This window comes from Phocoena sinus, chromosome 1 (assembly GCF_008692025.1).
Source record: "Phocoena sinus isolate mPhoSin1 chromosome 1, mPhoSin1.pri, whole genome shotgun sequence".
In the NCBI taxonomy this organism is placed as follows: domain Eukaryota; kingdom Metazoa; phylum Chordata; class Mammalia; order Artiodactyla; family Phocoenidae; genus Phocoena; species Phocoena sinus.
The window spans coordinates 97,591,159-97,611,234 of record NC_045763.1 but is presented as its reverse complement, the minus strand read 5'-3'; the positions used below and the strand labels follow the sequence as shown (position 1 = coordinate 97,611,234).

The 20,076-nt window shown below is 46.5% G+C and overlaps 2 protein-coding genes across 3 annotated transcripts in view; both read right to left on the bottom strand.

Moving 5' to 3' along the window:
* Nucleotides 1–7,370, bottom strand: part of GNAI3 (G protein subunit alpha i3) — a 46,972-nt gene extending 39,602 nt beyond the window's left edge. Inside the window, exon 1 of one of the 2 annotated variants that reach the window (XR_004348745.1) lies at nucleotides 7,118–7,361. Coding sequence is in view for 1 of the 2 variants with exons in the window: in XM_032624817.1 (XP_032480708.1) it covers nucleotides 7,118–7,235 (118 nt within the window). In the remaining variant the exon portion in view is untranslated. Of the gene's footprint in view, nucleotides 1–7,117 lie in introns of both variants that reach the window. The other variant, XM_032624817.1, reaches the window with a different exon arrangement.
* Nucleotides 7,371–11,558: 4,188 nt separating this feature from the next.
* GPR61 (G protein-coupled receptor 61) overlaps nucleotides 11,559–20,076 on the bottom strand; it is a 30,713-nt gene continuing 22,195 nt past the window's right edge. The window contains 3 exon segments of the mRNA XM_032646550.1: nucleotides 11,559–12,947; nucleotides 12,949–13,160; nucleotides 13,163–13,274. Coding sequence (XP_032502441.1) covers nucleotides 11,559–12,947; nucleotides 12,949–13,160; nucleotides 13,163–13,274 — 1,713 coding nt within the window.

Genomic DNA, 20,076 nt, shown 5'->3' with positions numbered 1-20,076 from the left:
TTTTATTAGTGCTAGTCTACTGTATTCTGTTGACTACAAAACAAATTTTAAAACAAATTTCAGTAATCTGAACAAATTTAGTGTCCACTGCTCTAGACAATTCTTATGAGACCCACGTTTAAACTTTTTGGTCTTTACTGCTAATATTCTAGCTCTTGAATACTTAAAACATCTCTTCCTCCCCATTTCCCCCGACAAGCCCCACCCCGCAATAAAACAAAACTAAACTAAACAGGAGAAGACACAGCATGGATAACTAAAAGCTATGAGCAATCTCTTAGCCAAATGTTTTTACCTACTCCCTAACAAAAACCTCTAAGCAACGTTATTAACAAGGAGCAAAATGGTCCATTTTACCTCTTCCCTTAGCTCTGGACAATTTTCTGGTGCTCATAAAAACAATAGGGGGGAAAATAAACCGGAAAAAAGCAGGGACAATGAAACATAGACCCTGAACTGATTATATGCATTTAAGAAAATTAATTCCTGAATTAAAATCGAAGGTATTTAAAATCAGGTGACATTAACTATTCTGAGTTGGATGCATTGATAATGGGAGTTTAAAATCCTGCACCTACCTCAAGTTGAATTTAATTACATCTCCCAACCATACAAAATGACAACTTAATATTGAGAATTAGCAGGCATGCTCTTGTGAATTAAAGAAAAACTAAAGCAATGATATGTTTAGTTCTTCAATATTTCCATCTCATTCCATTATTTTCAACTTATATTCAGTGAGTGTCTACTAGGTGGTAGGCACTGTCACCTATTAAACACTAACTTTCTAGCCATGCCTTTTTAATTGAGAACTTGACCCACCTAATCCCTGAAATGGTCAGCCTTATGAAACTCATGATACCCCACAGCCCTGCCATATTCCCACCACAGATGACTAGACTGCGGTAGGCACCTGACAAGGATGGGCCAATCTGATATTCTTTCCCAGGAACCTGGAATGCGAATCCTGGGAACCTGAGTCAGATGACATGAAGTGCCTGAACTACCAGGTTAGGCAGTGTGAGAGCCAGAGGTATGAGAGTAAGTCAAAGTTGAAGACTGGGGGAAGGGGAGTAGGGGCAAAGAAGTCCTGTGAGCAGAGAAAGCTGTTCTGAAGAGGTGACTTACTAACAAAGCAGAGCAAGTGACCGCCTCTAGGAGAAATGGGGGGAGGGGACATGTATTACATTCCATGTGCATGCAACCTGGTTGTATTGCATTTCTTATCTATCCTTGTCTGATGCCTATGAAGGTGCCTACTGTGTCCTTTCAACAAAGCCTTCCTTGACTGGAAGAAGTATGAATTTCTATTCATTTCAGGCAAAACACCTTAGCATTATCTTAGGTGCTGCAGCAGATATAAAGATAAGAAATACCTAGTTCTGGGCTTCCCTGGTGGCGCAGTGGTTGAGAGTCCGCCTGCCGATGCAGGGGACACGGGTTCGTGCTCGGTCCGGGAAGACACCACATGCCGCGGAGCGGCTGGGCCCGTGAGCCATGGCTGCTGAGCCTGCACGTCCGGAGCCTGTGCTCCGCAACGGGAGAGGCCACAACAGTGAGAGGCCCGCGTACCGCAAAAAAAAAAAAAAAAAAAGAAAGAAAGAAATACCTAGTTTTCTTGGTCCTCAAGGACCATATATAGTGAGGAGCTGCTAAGTATACAAATAACCATAATATATGGTAAACAGTAAGCATAAACAGTACTATGAGGTTTCAAAAAGAGGGACAGATCATATCCAATTCAGAACATCAAAAAGGTTTCATGGAGGAAAGGGAACTAAAATAGAAATAATAGATGGACCTTGGGATATTTTTTAAATGTATTTACTAAGAAAAATAAAATGTCAGAATCCTAAGTCAGTCAACAACAAAAAAATTAATTTTACTGGCCCATGAAATACAAAAATCTGATAACAACTGAGTCATAGCACTTGGCAACCGACTGGTTATATGGATGAGAGCAAGCCAGGAGTTAAAAAAACGAGTTCAGTTTTCAGTGTAGATGATTTTGAGAATGACAATGCCGGAACAGAAAAGTTCACAACAGGTGGATTTGCGGGAGAGAAGTGAGGAGGGGAGGCAAGTTCTGTACTGGATATATTGACTTGAGGCAAGCGTCACTGGGGGAACTGGAGAAAGAGGAGCCATCTCAAGTACAGAAAACAGTTTTTTCAAAAATTCCAAGGAAAAAACTTTTAGAGAAAAGACGTAAAAGACTTTTCACAACGTCTAGGTTTTTTCTTTTTCATTCTGAATGTTCCATTTTTGCCCAGCTTCTGATTTTCCTTGTCCAAAGATGAAGGACTTTAAGGAGGTTAGGCAGTACCATGGAAGAAGAACTTGATGAAAAATATGGCTCTTCTCTCCAGAAAAACACATGTAACCACAAATTTTGCTAAAAATTTCAGAAAGTTCATGGATCTTCTGAAGCCCTAAGGGGTACACACACCCCAGGTTGTTTTTTTTTAAAGGCATGATGTGGAAGAAACTGTGAAAGAAGAGACAGGGTTCAGAAAAAAAGAGGAAATATCTGTAGAGACTCATCCACTCCCTTTTCATTTCCAAGCAACTAGAGGATGAAGCAGCTCAGCACCACGGGGGAGGGATAAAGAGCCCAGTGCTTGAGGTTCTACCTAACTTCTCTAAAAGAACAAACTACTTTTATCAGAGACCACTGCTCCAAAACTAAAAGACTTCTTGTAATAGTGCAAATACATTCAATAGGCTAAAATTTTTAAAGAAATACAGTTGCAGCCCTGATTAAAAAGTTACATATCCTGTCAAATCTACTAAGTACTAAGCACCCAACTCTATGGTCATCCCTGTACTTACTACATAATTAGCATACTCAGGCAAGATTACAATACTATAATTCCTGAAAAGGATACCACACTTTCAGACTGCAGAAGTGATGAATGCAAATAAAAGACACAAAGAATAATAAGTGCTTATAAGAAACAAACCTATTTTTGCACTGTGAATTTCTGTTTTTTATGCCAGTTTCTTTTGCCCAGGCACGAGATGCATCCCCACAAGAGATCTAATAACTGTCCAGGAATCTCAAGCCAAATAAATAGCAAACATTATAAAGAAAGGATATCATCTTATGACAATATAACAGCATATTTATCAAAGGAAGTCTGATTTTCAATAACAAGCATATTCAGCCAGTAACATGCAGATATTTAAATGTAAATAATCAAATATAAAATATAGGGTTTAAGTGAATTAGATGATTCCAATTCTCTGCTTGCAACTTAATTTTTTTTTTTTTTTTTGCGGTATGCAGGCCTCTCACTAATGTGGCCTCTCCTGCTGCGGAGCACAGGCTCTGGACGCGCAGGCTCAGCAGCCATGGTTCATGGGCCCAGCTGCTCCGCAGCACGTGGGATCCTCCCAGACCGGGGCACGAACCCGTGTCCCCTGCATCGGCAGGCAGACTCTCAACCACTGCGCCACCAGGGAAGCCCGCAACTTAATTTTTGCCATACCACTACCAGCAAAATCCTAAAGAACAAAGCATTAACTTCATTTTGTATAACAATGTTTTCTCAAGATCTGCAAAGGGGAACTATCAAGAAATGGATAGACAGAGATAGCATAGGAGTAGATCATTCAATAACTTACAAAACTAAATGATAATGTTTAATTTCTTTTACCACAAAACAGTTATATTAAAATTCCTTGAAGATCTTTGAAAAGGGTACATTAATATTTGAAAAATAATCAAATATCTGTCTGAAACACCCTTGAAAAAAGTAGCTAAAATGATGTTTTCCAAACATCATTGTAATGACAGAAGTCACCACTTAGTGAATATTTACCTGCTAAGTATTTTACATACATTATCTCATTTTATCTTCTGAAATAAGCATCCATCCCCACTTTATATATGTGAAAATTAAGACTCATATGTTTAAGTTACATGCTCTGGGTGTCACAGCTAGTAAATGGAGGTGGGAATTGAATTCAGTTTTATGAGACTCCAAAAGCAGTACTCTTATGCATTATCCCAGTGATTCCCAACTTTGGTCACATAATGTCGCATGCTGAAAATGGTAATACTTGCAAAGCTTACTGAGGTAAGCTGGAGGGACTTGGTGAAAATAATACATATTTTCTTTATATCATAAAATTATGACATGAAAAATAAAATACAAAATATTACAGATGATATTAAATACTAATTGGTATAAACCTTCCAAATCAAATATTTTCAATTGCCAAATTCAGACTTTACTGATGGAATCATATCAAAAATGTTCAAATATCATTCCAACTGCTGTAAAATTTTGAAAAGTTAATCATAAAATGATTTAAAAATCATAAAAATGATTTAAAATTTCAAAACCATAAAACATTTGCAAACAGCACACTGTATGCCTTCCTATGCACTACACTCTGGTTAGGAAGCCCTGCATAACATAATTTTGTTTTTCTGTAGAATATTATGATTAAACACTAATTTGGTATATCAAGAGCTTCTCAATAACACATCTAAAAGAAATTTAAACCAAAGGTAACCAAAGAATTATAATACTGCATTCTTCCTTAACTAATCTGAATTTCTATAGTACCTTTAATCTGTAACATTCATTTTGATATAATAATAACAATGGTGGCTAATATCCATTACACTAATATTTTGTGCCAGACTGTGTTCTACTTCACATTATTATTATATTTAATCCTCAGAGCAATCCTATGAAGTACCTCTGTTTTCTCCATTTTAAAGATGAGGAAACTGAGGCAGAGAGAAATTGAGTAAACAACTTTCCAAGGTTATAGTTGGTAATTGGAAATTAGAATTTGAAACTGTCTGACTTCAGAGCCCATGTTGTTAATCACTATGCTAAATTACATCCCCGCAAGGAAGGAAATACAGCAATATTTAAAGAACACCTATTATGTGCCAGGAAACCCAAAAGTAAGTAAATAGATCTCAACTTAGACCAAGTTTGATAGTTTTACAGTGATGAAGTAAAAATGACTTGCATGTACATCAAAGGAGGTATTCGACAGCAAAAAGAAAATTATTTGTATACAGTGGTGGGTGTATTTTGCTTACAGAAATAGCAAGGAAAATAACTTTAATTTCATAAGTGTGTTATGTTATGGTTCAAGCAAGAACATCTCTCTCTGCCACCTATTTGAATTTGTTGATTTAACTTGCTCAAGAATATTAAAAAATCTACTTAAAACAATGAAATTGATGAAAAGTAAAAGCAAATGTTTTTACTTACTGCTTTTGAAGTTCCCTAAGTGATCATGTGTTTAATTTTGTTTTTAATTAAATGCACTATTTATAAAGTCCTGTATCACAATAGGCTAATGTCCTGAGGGGATCTCTAATGATGAATGTAAATCAAAATAACCACAGAAGATGAAAATACACCTTTACTTTCATAACTAATCGATCAATAGAGACAGTGCTAATGCCTTGAGTATTATGGTTTATATCAAACATCTGAAAGGCCCCAAGGAGCAATGTCCAACATTAGCTGGCACATGCTGGTTAACAATATATATTTAAGAAGCACCTACTATGTACCAGGGACCACGCTCATTCACAAATGATACTGTTATACGGAGAGTGGCAGTCTGGAATTTCAATTTTATTTCATATGTTCTGTAAGATCGGGTATTCAAACTGAAAGCTCAAGCTCCAATGCATAACTTTCCCTCTTTATCCAAAAAGCTGTTACCAGGGCTTCTGCAATCTACAAACCATCAAACATGTTAATATGAAAAGACTAACATGGCCACCCAGAACACCCTGGAGTACAAAATAAACCCTGGGTTATGGTGGTGCATTGTGTCCTCTGGAGCTTTACACCATAAAAATTTGGCACTTCTCCTAAAGCAACTTCTTTTTCCCCAAAATCACTTGTTTTAAAAAGTAAAGTTCTATTGCTTACAGAAACCATTACTCTTATTTAGTCTTCCCTGACAGATCCCTAGAAAATACTAAAGGTGAAGAAATGTGGCTTGATCTTTTGGTAAGCTGATGCCAGGGTACTTCATGTGATTTACTGAGCCTCTAGAAACCAGTCTCTCAAAAATTCTAAAACTAACCATGCTGAGTAAAATGCATCTGACTGTACATAAAAGCTACTTAAAACAAATGTCAGGTAAAATAAAAGTAATTCCTGAAGCCAATATTAAAAAAAAAAAAGAACAGCTCACCAGAAATCTGTCACTGTCACACCTTTTACAGTAAATACGTCCAAGATTTATCTTATCCTAAGATAACTGCAGTCCCACTGCACATCATCCCTAGCAACTATTCAGCAACTCCCACTGTGTAATCTATTATCATCACATCTTATGCCACAAACCTCAAACCAGCAAGTCCTTAAATCTCCTCAGCTCACACAACCTCCCACTTTATAAAAACAAGGAAAGGAGTTATAAAACCTTAAGAGAATAAAAATAATAGAAGAAGGTGGATAAGCACACACAGCTTCTCCACCCAAACTCTTTTCCTTTATACCTGAGAACTTGTCATTTATCTCAACCACACACCTTCCTGCTCCCGGATAACCCAGAGTTCCTCCACCTTACAGATAGTTCAAAATGCCCACTCTCTAATAAATGACAAGGTCCTATGTGACCACTCTGTCCCTGCCCCCCTCTCTACTTATATTAATTATTCAAGCCTCCTAACTCTAACCTGTCATAAAATACCACCACGCTCCAAACTCACAAGCCATTATACAAGCCCAACACACTCTCCCGTCCTCGCTACCAACTCACTCCAACCCCTCCCTTGCAAAAACTTCCCTAACATCAGCTCTTCCTTTATGAGCTTTTCCCATATTCCTAATACAGTCTCAATGTCCTACTGGACCACACTTCCAAGCTCTCGTCGCTGAACCCAATTCCAGCATGGAGGCACACCCTCTCTCCAGCCTAATTCCTACCACCCCAAAACCCCACCCCCTCATCACGCCCTCCGGCCTCAGCCACCAACCCCCCCACACCCCGCCCCACGTCCGTCACGCCCTCCAGATTCTTTGGGGTCCTCTCCTCCGGCCCGGCCTGACCCCCCCGCCCAGGACTCCCAAGTGCCTGGGCCCTCGGAAACACCCCGCCAGCCCCGCCCCCAGCCCCTCACCGAGTAGCAGCAGCTTCACTTCTTTGGCCGCTTTCTCTCCGTCCTCCCGCAAGTTGCGGTCGATCATCTTGCTTCGCTCCACCGCCGCCTTGTCTTCGGCGCTCAAAGTGCAGCCCATGGCGGCGGAGGGAGAAGGGACCAGGCCCGGGCTCACTCACACACCGGAGACCGCGGCTGGGCCGGCGGGGACAGCGTCTACTGTTGGGCGGCGGCCCTCTCCGTCAGCCCCCTGAGCGCCCAGAGAAACCGGATATCCGGCGTTTTACGACACTTCCGGCAACGCCCGCGGCCGTTACTACTCGGCCCTGTCTGGCTAGGGTAAAGGAGGAACAACCAGGAACGGGAGAAGGAAGAGCGGGACGAGCAGGTCAAGCGTTCCGTGGTGTAGGGCTGCCCTGTCGAGCTCGCCGGGCGCCGCTCGACCTTAGTCCCCTTTCATCTCTTCGGCTGCCTTATTTGGATTAAGTGTGGAAAAACCAGGGACTGGCTTCTCTGGCTCAAGACACCCTCCCGAGGTCGCACAGGCGGCTTCAGATTGACGTGGGGGATGGGAATTCCCAAATAAAAGGCCGCAGCCCACACGGAAATCTCTGCTGGGAATTTCTCACTGGCCAGAAAACCCAGTTGGACTCTGGCTGTGGAGATCCGGGGCCTCTGCCCAAGTGTAGGACACTTTCTCGGCCGGAGTTGTCTCAGCCAGATCTATAGGATGAGAATTACAGAGTCTGGGCCCTGGCCACGCTCCACATCTGAAATTAGTAAGACCGACCATGCCTGGGACTTTATCTATCCCTTTCTGCTCTCTCCTCTGGCCCACCGCCTCCTGCTCTCAAAATGTACCCAGTGAACTAGAGAGTTGCCCAACCACTACGTTGGTAAAGGGTCACTTGAAATCGCTAACGGATCTTACTTTACTTGAAAGGTAAGAGTGTAGTTTCTCCATAAAATTTCCATGCTGTCTTTCCCCAACATAAGCCAGTTTTAGCGCTCACATATCGTCCTGCGTTAAGGACTTAGGACTTCTACCAGGATTAGTCAACCAAAGTTCCACACCCTAAAACAAACCAGTGCATCCTGTGAATCTCCTATTAAAATTACCTGTTGTACCACATGAAAAGGGAAGTTCTGGTAAAATTTGCCTCTCAGCCATAGCATCACCTGAAAGTTGATAAATCACCTATAAAAGCCCCAGACTGATAGCCTTTTTACTCATAATCCTGGATACTACGGTGAAAGTAGCCCTCAATTACCTTTACTTCCAAATAGCCCCACAAATACTCTCACCATATATTCTAGGGAGGGGAACTCTTGTAGCCCCCAAGACCCTTCCCTACGATTAAATATTATCTCCCCAATAGAACCTAAACCTTAGAATATACGATCCAAACAGAAAGGTCTATATGGTGATTGATGATTATTAGAGGAATTTCTTGAGAGCCACCTTAAACAGCCTCATCCACCATAATTTATTATTGCCAGTTCTTTAAAGTTCGAAGTCTCCTACTCTTTTCCAAGTGACCGTTAGAATAAAAGGGACTGCTTTCCCATGATCAATACTTATGGGGAAAAAGGGCAAGAGGAAAGGGAAGAAAAACCAATATTTATTGAGTACCTATTTGCCAGCTATGGCTAGGTGCTTCCATGTGTCATCTCTTCTATTCCTCACAACAACCCTGTGAGGTAGGTTAATATTATCCCCATTTTTACAGATGAGGAGATAGGCTCAGAGAAATTAAGCATCTTTCCCAAGTTCACACAGTGAGTAAGTAGATCTGACTCCAAATTCACTCCTTTTCTACCATGCTACTATAAGATGTTACCTGGGCGACCTGACAACAGAAGGTTTTCATCTAGGATTGAAAGTTACCCCAACACCACCAGGGTGCAGGAAAAAAATAACTTGAGAGCACGGTTTTCTCAACCTGTTGATTTCTTCAGTGGATTTAGAGGTCAAATTTTGTCCAGGAATGGCTTTCACAGCTAAGAATTACATATGGAACTTTACCAAGTGATCCTGGTGATTAGAAAACCCCTGGAAGGTGGTCATGACAAATTGTTGGGAAAGTTCTCAGCATAATAGAAGAAAAAATTTTATTTCCTTCATGATCCACTCTGGGAAAAATAAATGGCAAATGAACCAGCATATGTCAAATTCTGTAATAAACACCAGTGAGATCACAGTGTCAGGAAACTTCAGCCTGAATTTGCCATATTCTTGTACTTAAGATTTTCTCCTTTGATGTATGTGAAGGAAGAGTTGGAGGACAAAGTCAAACAAAAGGCAAAATAAGTGAACAAAATGGCTGCCAGGCAGTGTTTAATGTCCCCCCCCTCCCCCTCCCCACCTGCACTCATCTTTCCTAGCTCCACTGGACTCACACTGCCACCTGCTGGCAATGTTTAGGGTCGGCTAGCTCATCACTAGTGTTCGGAAGAAGTTTTCCCCCTATCTAGGAATGAGATTCCTCCCTTATGAATTTATCTTTAGAAGGAGGAGAGAGAGGAGGAGAACATGCATTTCAATCGCAAAAGACTCCTCGATGTATATATCATCTAAGGGATTTCCTCAATGTAATAAGCACTGGACTAGAGTAAGTCTAGTGGTAGGAAGACAGAAACCTGGAAAATTTCGTAGGTCTGAGGAGGAGAAGCTGCCCAGTTTCATGTAATAAATTACTTTCTTCAACTAGAGTTTCATCTACAGTCCCCAGACTTCAACCTGCAGGAAGCCTCCATATAGGCATCTTGCTGCAATAGGCTGAACTCTCAGAAGTTAGAACCATGAACATATTCCTCAATATATTTCTCTTAACACATTCCATAGTGCTTTACCATATGTAAATGCTCTGTCAAAATACAAGGTACCTGATCAAATTAGACTGTGAACTCCTTGAAGGCAGTAACTCCAAATCCTCTGTGTGAGTCCCAGAGAATAGGGTATTCAACTATCATGCACTGAGTTGAACTGAAGGAGTCAATGTTGATATCAGCATAACTTTTTATAATAAAAATTATTTATTAACTGTTCAGAGGGGAAACTGTCCCACTCCCACCAAGCCATCTTCCTCTTTGATGCTCAGTCAAGCCAGGAATTTGTTCAAATACAGATCACACCACCATGTGGTCCTGCCTCAACTCTCTAATGTGATCTGATTGAATTGAGGGAAGTGGACGGACGGGTAGTCCTAGATGGGTGTCCTGTCCAGTTTGCGATTATTCCCCCTCCCTTGAATATACCACCACCAAGACCACCCAACACAGTTCCTACAGTCTCAATCAGTGAACAGCTGAGCCCAACTCCCGTGCCCCCTCTCCAACCCAGGGCTGCAGATAGGAGAGAGATTTAAGTCTTTGTCACTGAAGCTAATTTTGAGAGCGATGAATGGGAGTAGGGAGGCATTTAATGAACCATGGAAACCCCACCTTTCCCGTTCCCGACCTTAGTCTCTTGTACCCGATTGTCCAGAGGGCTGGCGATGGGTCACTGCCATGAGGAGAGAGATCAGGGAGGCCAGCTCTGGAAAAAAAAGATTTACAGTATTATTGGTCTGGGTTACTACAGGCCTCTCTGTATCCAACCACCTTAGCAATTCAAATGCTAACCCCCACCTTCAGCCATCCAACCCCCAATCTTTCCACTTCTTCATCCTAAAAGACAAAGAGAAAAACCATCCTGCTTTATTCTTGCCTCTGCTAAGATCAAGCCCCAAACTTGATCTCCCATGTCCAAAAGAGAAACTGAAAAGTACAACAGAACGGCTGTTCCTGGAGGGTGGGAGAGAGAGAGCTGCAGTCAGCTTTCCTCTATTCTACTCTGTGTGCCCTGATTGCTATTTCCCCTTGCTTGGCCAAACTCAAGAAAGGAATATACCCAGCTGGTCCTCTCGCTTTAAGGAAACCTCAGGTTTAAAACTAGAAAAAAAAAAATCTATTAACTCAAAGGAAACACTTGGCTGTAATTTACTTGTTTTTAAACCTAGCAAGGAAATGAGAAGACATGGGTCATTTTCTTACCTTGCTTGAGTGCAATTTCTTCCCTGGACAATTACACTGAAAAATGAAAGGTCCTAAAGGGTCCCCAGAATAACTCCAAGCCTGGTCTGCTGCCCTATATCTTCCAACTCCTACGCTTATAGTTTCCCTGCTCCCTGAGTCATGGACAGTTCATTGGTTGAGAGGCATCATCTCACCTTCTTGACCCTTTATTCTCGTCACCATCTCACCAGGTTCCCTCCCCCAGTTGTCAAGGCTCACAGCCATGTCCAAGGCTTTTGCCACATATCCATCCAGTTGGCTCTGTTCCTGACCCAGAAAACACTAAGCGAAAGCTGTGTGCAGAGACCCCCAGCCCCAGCTAGCTGGGAAAAGGTGATCCCACAAGGAGTTCCTTGCGGTCCTAACCGGCCCCCAGCCCCATCTCCCTCAAGTGTCCAGCAGCCCATCAGGACTCCAGTCGTGGTGAGGGGGCAGGACGGAGGTAGCTGTCCGACACAATGATGTCGCTGGTGAGTTGTTGCTCCAGGAGCTCAGAGGTCTCCTCAGCTATCTGGCCAGGGATTCGAAAGTCAACAGCAGGTGGCTCCTGCTTGGGGCTGGGTACAGGTCGGGAAACCCAGGACTCCGTGGGACAGCCAGTGCCCTGAAGAAACTGCAGGAAGTTCTCCTCAATGGAGCCCTCCCGGCTAGGCAGCCTCAGCTCCTCCTCCGGCGCCTGCTTGAAGAAGCAGACAAACTGCTTGCTCAGCTCCCCCCGGATCTGCCGATTGAGACATCCATAGAAGAAAGGGTTGGAAGTGAAGCAGAAGTAGCCAATCCAGGTCACCACATTCTCAACCTGCCCGGTCAAAATGGGCTGAGCACTCAGGGCGACGTAGAGGTGAAAAGAAAAGTAGGGCAACCAACAGAGCAGGAACTGTCCCCCTACAGCCAGGAGAACCACTGCTGCCTTCCCTCCCCCAAACGTCCGGTGCGGGGTGGTCTGGGGGGCCCCCGAGCTGGTGACCATGGTGGAGCGGCTGCTGAGAGACTCGGAGCGTTGCCGGGGGTTCTCCATCCACGTGGGCAGCGGTCCGTGCTGCATGGCAGCCACTCGGGCTACTCGGAACATGCTGCAGTAGACCACTAGGATGAGGAGCAGGGGCAACAAGAAGTAAAGGACAGCAAAGACCACCACAAAAAGCTGGCAGTAGGCACTGTGGCTCCATTGGAGTGAGCAGCCTGGGGGAACACGGGGAGCTCCCTCCTCCAGGGAGACCCTTCCCAACACCGGCACAGAAGCCATGGCCAAGGCCTTTACCCACACACCCACCAGAACAGAGGCCACCAGCCCCAGCGTCATGCGCACCTCGTAGCGCATGGGGTGGACCACATAATAGTAGCGCTCCACGTTGATGGCCGACACCGAGAGAATGGCCAGGCTAACAAAGCATACGCTCAGGAACAAGTAGAGGCGGCAGGCAACCTCCCCAAAGAGGTCACGGTCAAAGAGGGCGGAGCTGGAGAGCATGGCCAGGGGCATGAGGGTCAGGGCAGCCAGCAGGTCCACCAGGCAGAGGTGGAAGACAAAGACAAATTTTCGAAGGGCGGGTGTCTTGGCGATAACAGCCATCACAGCAGCATTGCCAGCCACAGCGGTCAAGTCCAGCAGGAGCATGAAGAAGAGGGCCACAGATTCTGAAGCCACGTCCCGCAGCCCTACCTCTGGGACCCCACTGGCAGTAGAGGGACCTGGGGTTTGAGGGACCCTCCCCAGAGTGGAAGAGTTCCCTGATGACGGGGGGATGGGGGAGGACTCCATGGGGCCGAAAGAGGACACCCAGGGCACCTCCTGTCACAGGCCCATCCCCCATCCTAGTCCAGTGACCCTGGGATGGCGAGCCCAGGCCCAGGCTTCCCAATTTTGTGTGTGCGGGTTGGGGTGGGGAGAAAGCGCCTCCTTCTGGAGCCTCTCGGGCAGGCTCTTGTTGCCAGCCCTCAAGGCCGGGGACTGAGGGCTCGGGAGGCAGCTCCGGGTCCACCTTGGTGACTGCAAGGAAGCAGGAGCATGAGAGATGCAGGAGCCTCACCCACTCAACACTCCGTCTTCTGAGTGGTCTCCTGCTCCTTTCCTCTCTTCTCCACACCCTTCTCCCCTTTCAAGGACTGTTATCCAGGGACTCTAAATCCTCTGTCTCCCTTTCCCAGGGTCCTGCTGAGCTCTGGGATAGTGCCCAGTTTTAAGGTTGCTTATGTAAATTTCCTGATTTCTTGTCTCCTCAGAATGGCAGCAGCTGTCGAGGAGAAGGAGCACGAGATCAGGTTTCCAGTCCTAGGTCTGGGAGCTACTAACTCTTCTGAACTTCAGTTTCCTCATAAAGGCATCTGTAAAATGAAGGGAATAATACCTACTTCACAACTGTTTGGAAGATGCTGCAGGATTTATTAATAAAAATGCTGATAATAAGTAGTAACATGTCTATGGTGCTTTCCACATACCAGGCCCTGTTCTAAGCACTCTACGTATATTAATTCTTTTTTTTTTTTTTTTTGTGGTACGCGGGCCTCTCACTGTTGTGGCCTCTCCAGTTGTGGAGCACAGGCTCTGGACGCGCAGGCTCAGAGGCCATGGCTCACGGGCCAAGCCACTCCACGGCATGTGGGATCTTTCTGGACCAGGGCACGAACCCGTGTCCCCTGCATCGGCAGGCGGACTCTCAACCACAGCGCCACGGGGAAGCCCCTATTAACTCATTTTAATCCTTATGCAACCCTATGAGGTAGATGTTATTCTTATCCCCATTTTGCAATCGATAAAACTGGGGCTTGCAGAGATAAAGTAACTTACCAAAGGTCACACAGCTAGTAAGTAGCAAGGTCCAGGTATGCACCCAGGAGGCCTGGCTCCCGAGCCAGTACTCCAGCCCACTGTGCCATACTGTGTTTGATGGTGCCCTCCACAGTGGCTGCAACATAACAGACATTCAGTAAATACTTGTTGAATTTGAAGCGTCTCTAAAAATGTCTCTCACCACTAGACAGAGATTACCTGAAAGGGGGAAGGACTGTGCATTAGTGTGCTTGGACATCACCATCCCCAAGACAAAGAGCTGCCACTTTGGGAGTGTTAAGAAGGACCAGTGAAAACAAAACATCCCAGGTAGAGGGAAACTGGGAGCTCAGCTCATCCGGACTCCACTGCTCCCAAAGCCAGAAAGACGTAAGTCATATGAAAGCTGCCCTTCTCCACCCACTCATTAACTTCCCAAGGTCACTGTTCCCCGACAGGTGGGAGAGGAGCTGCTCCTAACCTCCCGCTTCCCAGGGCCCCGGATCTTGGGTCATTGGAGCAGATCATCACAGGACCCCTGGCCAAAACCCTCCTATTCCTGGACTGTTACCACAGTCCCAGAACAAGGAGGGAGGAGTAGACATCTGTGTAAGAGGTATGGAGGGGTGGAGGTGGGTGAGCATAAAGTAGAGAGGAAAACTGGAAGAAACTGGCAAGGGGCGGAGTCTTGAGTGTTCAGTGTCTCTCATTTCTCCTGCTCAAAGCTGTTTTATGTGTCTCATTATCCATGCTGAGTTTGCACAGAATTGAAATAAGTTGCTCAATGTACAGTTGACCCTTGAACAACATGAGTTTGAATTGTAGGAGTCCATTTACATGCAGATTTTTTTCAGTAGTAAATACTACAGTACTACAGGAGCCCATCAGCAGTAGGTTGAATCTGCAGATGTGGAACTGCAGATTCAGAAGAATTACAAGACGGAAGGCCAACTATAGATTATACCTGGATTTTCCACTGCTCAACGGGTCAGCGCCACTAACCCCCACATTGTTCAAGGGTCAGATATAATTTTAATTTCTTTTTTGATTTCCATATGCCATTCTTGAAGTCCAGATTCCCTCAACATAGTGTACTAAGGTATCAAAATTAGAGGCAAACTGTGGACATGCCAAGTCTGATGGGCTTTCTGCAGACAAGCCAGAAGTTTCCTGGGTCAGTTTCCTAATCTGTAAAATGGGAGGTTTGAACTGGACAACCTCTAAGGTTCCCATATATGACAATATTTGATGGCTCAGTGAGTTCCCGAGCTATGGAGGGCCTGGTGGCCATCATTTCTCTGACTGCAGTAAAGGGGCCCACTTGGGGCAGATGGGTCCTCTTGCCCCTCCATTGCTACAGCCTTACAATCACCTTGGTTTTTGGCGTTACCACCAACCTTGCACTAATTTAACTTCCAGCATGCCATGCATACGATAGGTGCTCAGCACAATTTTGTGACCTGAATCAAACTCAAATTGATCAGTTGAATCTCTGCCCCCTAGGACATACTCCAAGAACACTCAGTCCATCAGCTGTGTGCCAGCCAGGGGCCTGTCTTCTGGAACGAGTAACTCGGGCTCCTGGACTTGAGGCAGCCCTAACTTTGAACAACTACCTAGAGATGTGCCTCTCCCCGGGGATAAGAGACAGCACATGTCACATAGCCACTGGGTCTGCAGAGAAGGTGAAGAGAGGGCCCAGAAATGCAGACCCTTCTCATAAGACAATCTGCCAGAAAAAAATGTGGAACGAAACACCAGGGGAGGCAACATTGCCCCTTACTCTCTATGCCATGACTCCCGCATTCCTTCTACCTGGGAGTGGGGCCCAGAAGACGTGACTCTGAGGCCCTGGAAGCTAAAGGAGTCAAGGCCCACCATGTCTGTATGGACATCAAGTGTCTGCCAGCAGGGCTCACCCAGGGTCCCAGACTGCGGGAAGCAGACATGGTTTCCACGTGGAGATGGAGGGGTGCTGTGCAGCCATGATGGAGCCCTAGGCAAGAAGGCATTGGCCATTTCTCCTTTTCACCCCCTCAGCCTTGCCAGTATCTCTGCACTGACCCCTAAATTCCAGTATTCCCATTTACCTCCTAACAGAAGAGCCAATATACCTGCTCCCCAGCACTTCCTCACTGATGGACCAGGGTAAAGCCTGAGAGGGCTGTGGGTAACGGTTTCACAGGGGAAGCCCAGGGAGCCTCACTCCATTCCTAGCTCATATCATCATGCCTTCTCGGACACTCTTGTCCTCCCTCTGCTCCCTTCCAGCAACCCTTCCCTCACCTCTAGGACTTCTCAGTACCTGGAAGGCTTTGCCACCCGAGGATCTGGGGTCTGGGCCTCTAGCAGGGGTATGGTCAAGTTACAAACAGCCATGTCTCAGGATGCAAGATGTACATAAGTGCCCAGCCCAAGGCCACAGAGGTGTTGGGATTCACATACACCTGTTTCTTAGACGCAGAGCCTCCATCCCAAGGACCCGAGACTGGCCTCCCTTCAGAGAAGAGCATGCCCCTCCTAAGCCAGGAAAGATTTTCAGGGGGCTACAGCACCTCTCCCTAGGAGAGTTGCCGACGCCCAGGACACAGAGTTGCCCGTCAGCCTGGATGCCAAAAGATTCTTTCCTAGGATGAAGGGGACCCATTTCTATGACACAGAGCAGGATAGATGAGGAACCCTGTCTGCCTGCAGGATGTGGGTACTCCTGCTGGCAGCAGATCAATCCCCATCTCTAGGCTTCAGAGATGCCCACACCCCAATATTGCCTTCGGGATACCTGGGGGCCCATCCCCTGACAAAACTGCCCACTGTAAGGTAGGATGGGCTGTACCCTTCTGTACAGTACCTCAGCATTCACCACCAGGCCTGGGTCTGGCCCCCATTCCTGGCCTAGTCGGCAACTCCTACCTTTGCTGAGCAGCTCCCGGCTCCCATGTGATAGCTCCTCTCAGCTGATGCTTCTCCAAGGCTGCTGAAGCCTGAACCACTGCAGTGATCGGTGAGAGGCAGCCGGCAGAGCAGGATGCGCTGAGAGCTTCTGGGTCCTAATGGCCCCCTGCTTCCCACCCAGCCCCTTGGAGCCACTTCGGCAGCCAGGAGCCAGGCAGCAGTGCCCCCAGGCAAGGCGCCCAGGAGTGGGCCCAGCCCCTCCCCCTCCTCTCAGGCTTCTGGAGTGGTAACTCAAAAACCTGTTGGAGTCAGGTGATGGCAGGCAGCGGAGACCCTCCTGGCCAGCCTGATGACATAAAAAGAGCACTCAGAGTCAGAAAATCCAGGTTTAAGGCCTGGCTCTGGCAGTTACTAACTGTGACCTTGGGCAAGTCACTTGCCATTTCTGGTCTTAGTTTCTTATCTGTTCAAAAAGAATATAGGACAGATGATCCCTAAAGGTTCCTCACAGCCCTAACATTGCATGGTTCTGTGACATCAGAACCAAGGTGCTTTTGTAGCAGGCCAGTCAGTACAGGCACAGGGCACTAGGGTCAGGTCTGGCAGGGGCCGTGGCTCGAGGGCGTGGCTCAAGGTTTGGCTCCTTTGGAAGCTGCCGCATGTATAGAGAGGACAGGTTCAGGAGTGGCTGTCGGGTTTGAAGAGGAGCTAAGGGCCTTGTCCTAACCCTGCACTTGCCCCTCAAAAAGTGCCTTCCTATTGTCTTCTTAGATTGTATGTTTATGTGGTATGGGGCTGAGAGAGCTGGTGGAGATGGGGGAATCCAACATCCTCATAAGCCACCTTGTGGTACCAGCACTGCACTGCTCCCTGAAGGCAGAGTGGGAGGCAGGTACTCAGGAAGGCTCTGATTGGTCTGGATCTGTGGGATCTGCGGACCGAGCAGAGCTGGGGAACATTATCGGCAGAAAGTCCAAGGCCAGGTGATGAGTCTTTGGAGGTGAAATGAAGGGGCATGGCTTCCCACCAACTATGCAGAAAACAGCTCCGGGCTTCCCTGGTGGCGCAGTGGTTGAGAGTCTGCCTGCCGATGCAGGGGACACGGGTTCATGCCCCAGTCCGGGAGGATCTCACATGCTGCGGAGCGGCTGGGCCCGTGAGCCATGGCCGCTGAGCCTGCGCGTCCGGAGCCTGTGCTCCGCAACGGGAGAGGCCACAACGGTGAGAGGCCCGCGTATCGCAAAAAAAAAAAAAAATCTTAAAGAAAACAGCTCCCCCCAGGATTAGGACTGACACCCAAGGATAGGATCCTAACATTGTAGAGCTGTAAGACATCCTACAGGCCAAGGCACCCATATTTGTGAGGCCCAGAGAGGTCAGGAGATTGCCCAAAGCCACGCATGGCAGAGCCATGAGCCTAGACAAGGAATTCAGGCATAATATCTACTCCAGAGCCCTCTTCCCTGAGACTCACCTATACGGGAACTCCCTCTGTCTCTAAAAGGGAAGAAAGGGAATTCTGGAATTGTTTACCAGACCCAAACCAAAGAGCCGTAAGAACAATGAATCACCCAGGAAACTCAGAGGGGGCAAGGTGGCTGCCCCAGGTCAACAACAAAGAGGCCACTGACCAGCCCAGACCCGACCCTGTGATCTCCAATATCCCAGCCACCCTTTCTTGAGCTCTTACGAGTGCCAGCTCCTTTACATACGAGACCTTCAATCCTCACACCAGTTCTATGAGGCAGCCATTACTCACCTTATTTTACAGATGAGGAAATGGGTACCCCGGGTGAAGTGACTTTGCCCAGGTCACATAGCTAGTAAATACCAGAGCCAATATTTGAACCCAGGTTTGTTTGAAGCCAAAGCATTTACTCCTTTCCCCCTGCCCCCATGGCTTCCCTGGAGGCCTGCCATGAGAATCTGGGCTGAGGCCCTAAAGCCAATTCCATAGAAATGGCCACTACCTTCTAGGAAACAGCCTAAAACAAAATTAGATATACCTGAATACAGGGAAATCTAATTAAAATGTCAAATGAGAACCTGAAGACAGCAAAGTGATTTTTGTCAAACCTTGTGCTATCATGTGGGCAAGATCATCTTGGCATCAAACCTTCTGTGATCAGGTGAAGTCTATCCCTGATCAGCACCCACATCATTCCTGCAGAAGCCCAGCTCAGACTGGCATGGCCCCCTTCCAAAGATCCACAAAGAACCAGAGAGAATTCGGGCTCATCAGAACAGGATTATAGAAAGAGCGCTGGAGGGAATTCCCAGGCAGTCCAGTGGTTAGGACTCAGCACTCTCATGGCTGGGGCCTGGGTTTGATCCCTGGCCGGGGAAATAAGATCCCACAAGCTGCGCGGCATGGCCAAAGGAAAAAAAGAAAAAAGAAAAAAAAAGCACTGGATTGGTCAGGAATCCTTGGTTCTAATTGGGCTCTACTCTATTGGTTTATAGTAAGACCTTAGCCTGTGAGTTGGCCATCTGTGCCTTAATCTTTCTATCTATAAAATGGACAAACATTCTTCACTTCCTAGCTTATCTAATAGGGATAGGAAGCCTATAATACATAGCCTGCTTCTCCGGCTTGGGGGAGCTAGTACCCTGGCTGGTCAAACAACTGGTGTGGTGGCCAGCGGGCAGTCTCCAGGTCCTGAGGCCCCTCCCAGAGAGCCTTTGGGAAAGGTGGTTGCAAAGAGGCAGTGGATCCTAGAGCATCTTCTCAGTTGCTGGAGGTCATCTTGGCTCAGAAGAGGCAGAAGGAGAGGAAAAACTGTCTATCCTGGCTTGGAGGCAGCTGATAACAAGAATAACAAAGATGATGATGACACTAGCTCTTGAGGGCCCAATCTGGGGAGGACTTTTTATGCAACATCTCATTAAATGAACTCAGGGTTTGGAGTAGCTATTGACATTACATCCTCCCACCCCACCCTGCCAATCCCTCCTTCTAGAACTTAGCACAGTGGAGGAGGTGGGAAGGCCAAGGTGGAGAAACTGGAGGTGGTCCCACAAGCCACATCAGAGGTCCATGGCCCACCATACTGCATGCATACCCAGGAGTGGGCTCCTGTTACAGGTTGGGGGCAGGGGTACCCCTCTCCTCAGGATCGTGGTGGAGCCCTTGGTGCTGAGGTCTGATTTCTCCATCCCAAACTTTCTCCTTGGTGCAGCCCTGCCCTACCCTTGCCCACCTCTTGACAGGACTATGTCCCCTCCCACTCTTTCCTGCCTCCTCAAGATGAGACCTTGAAGG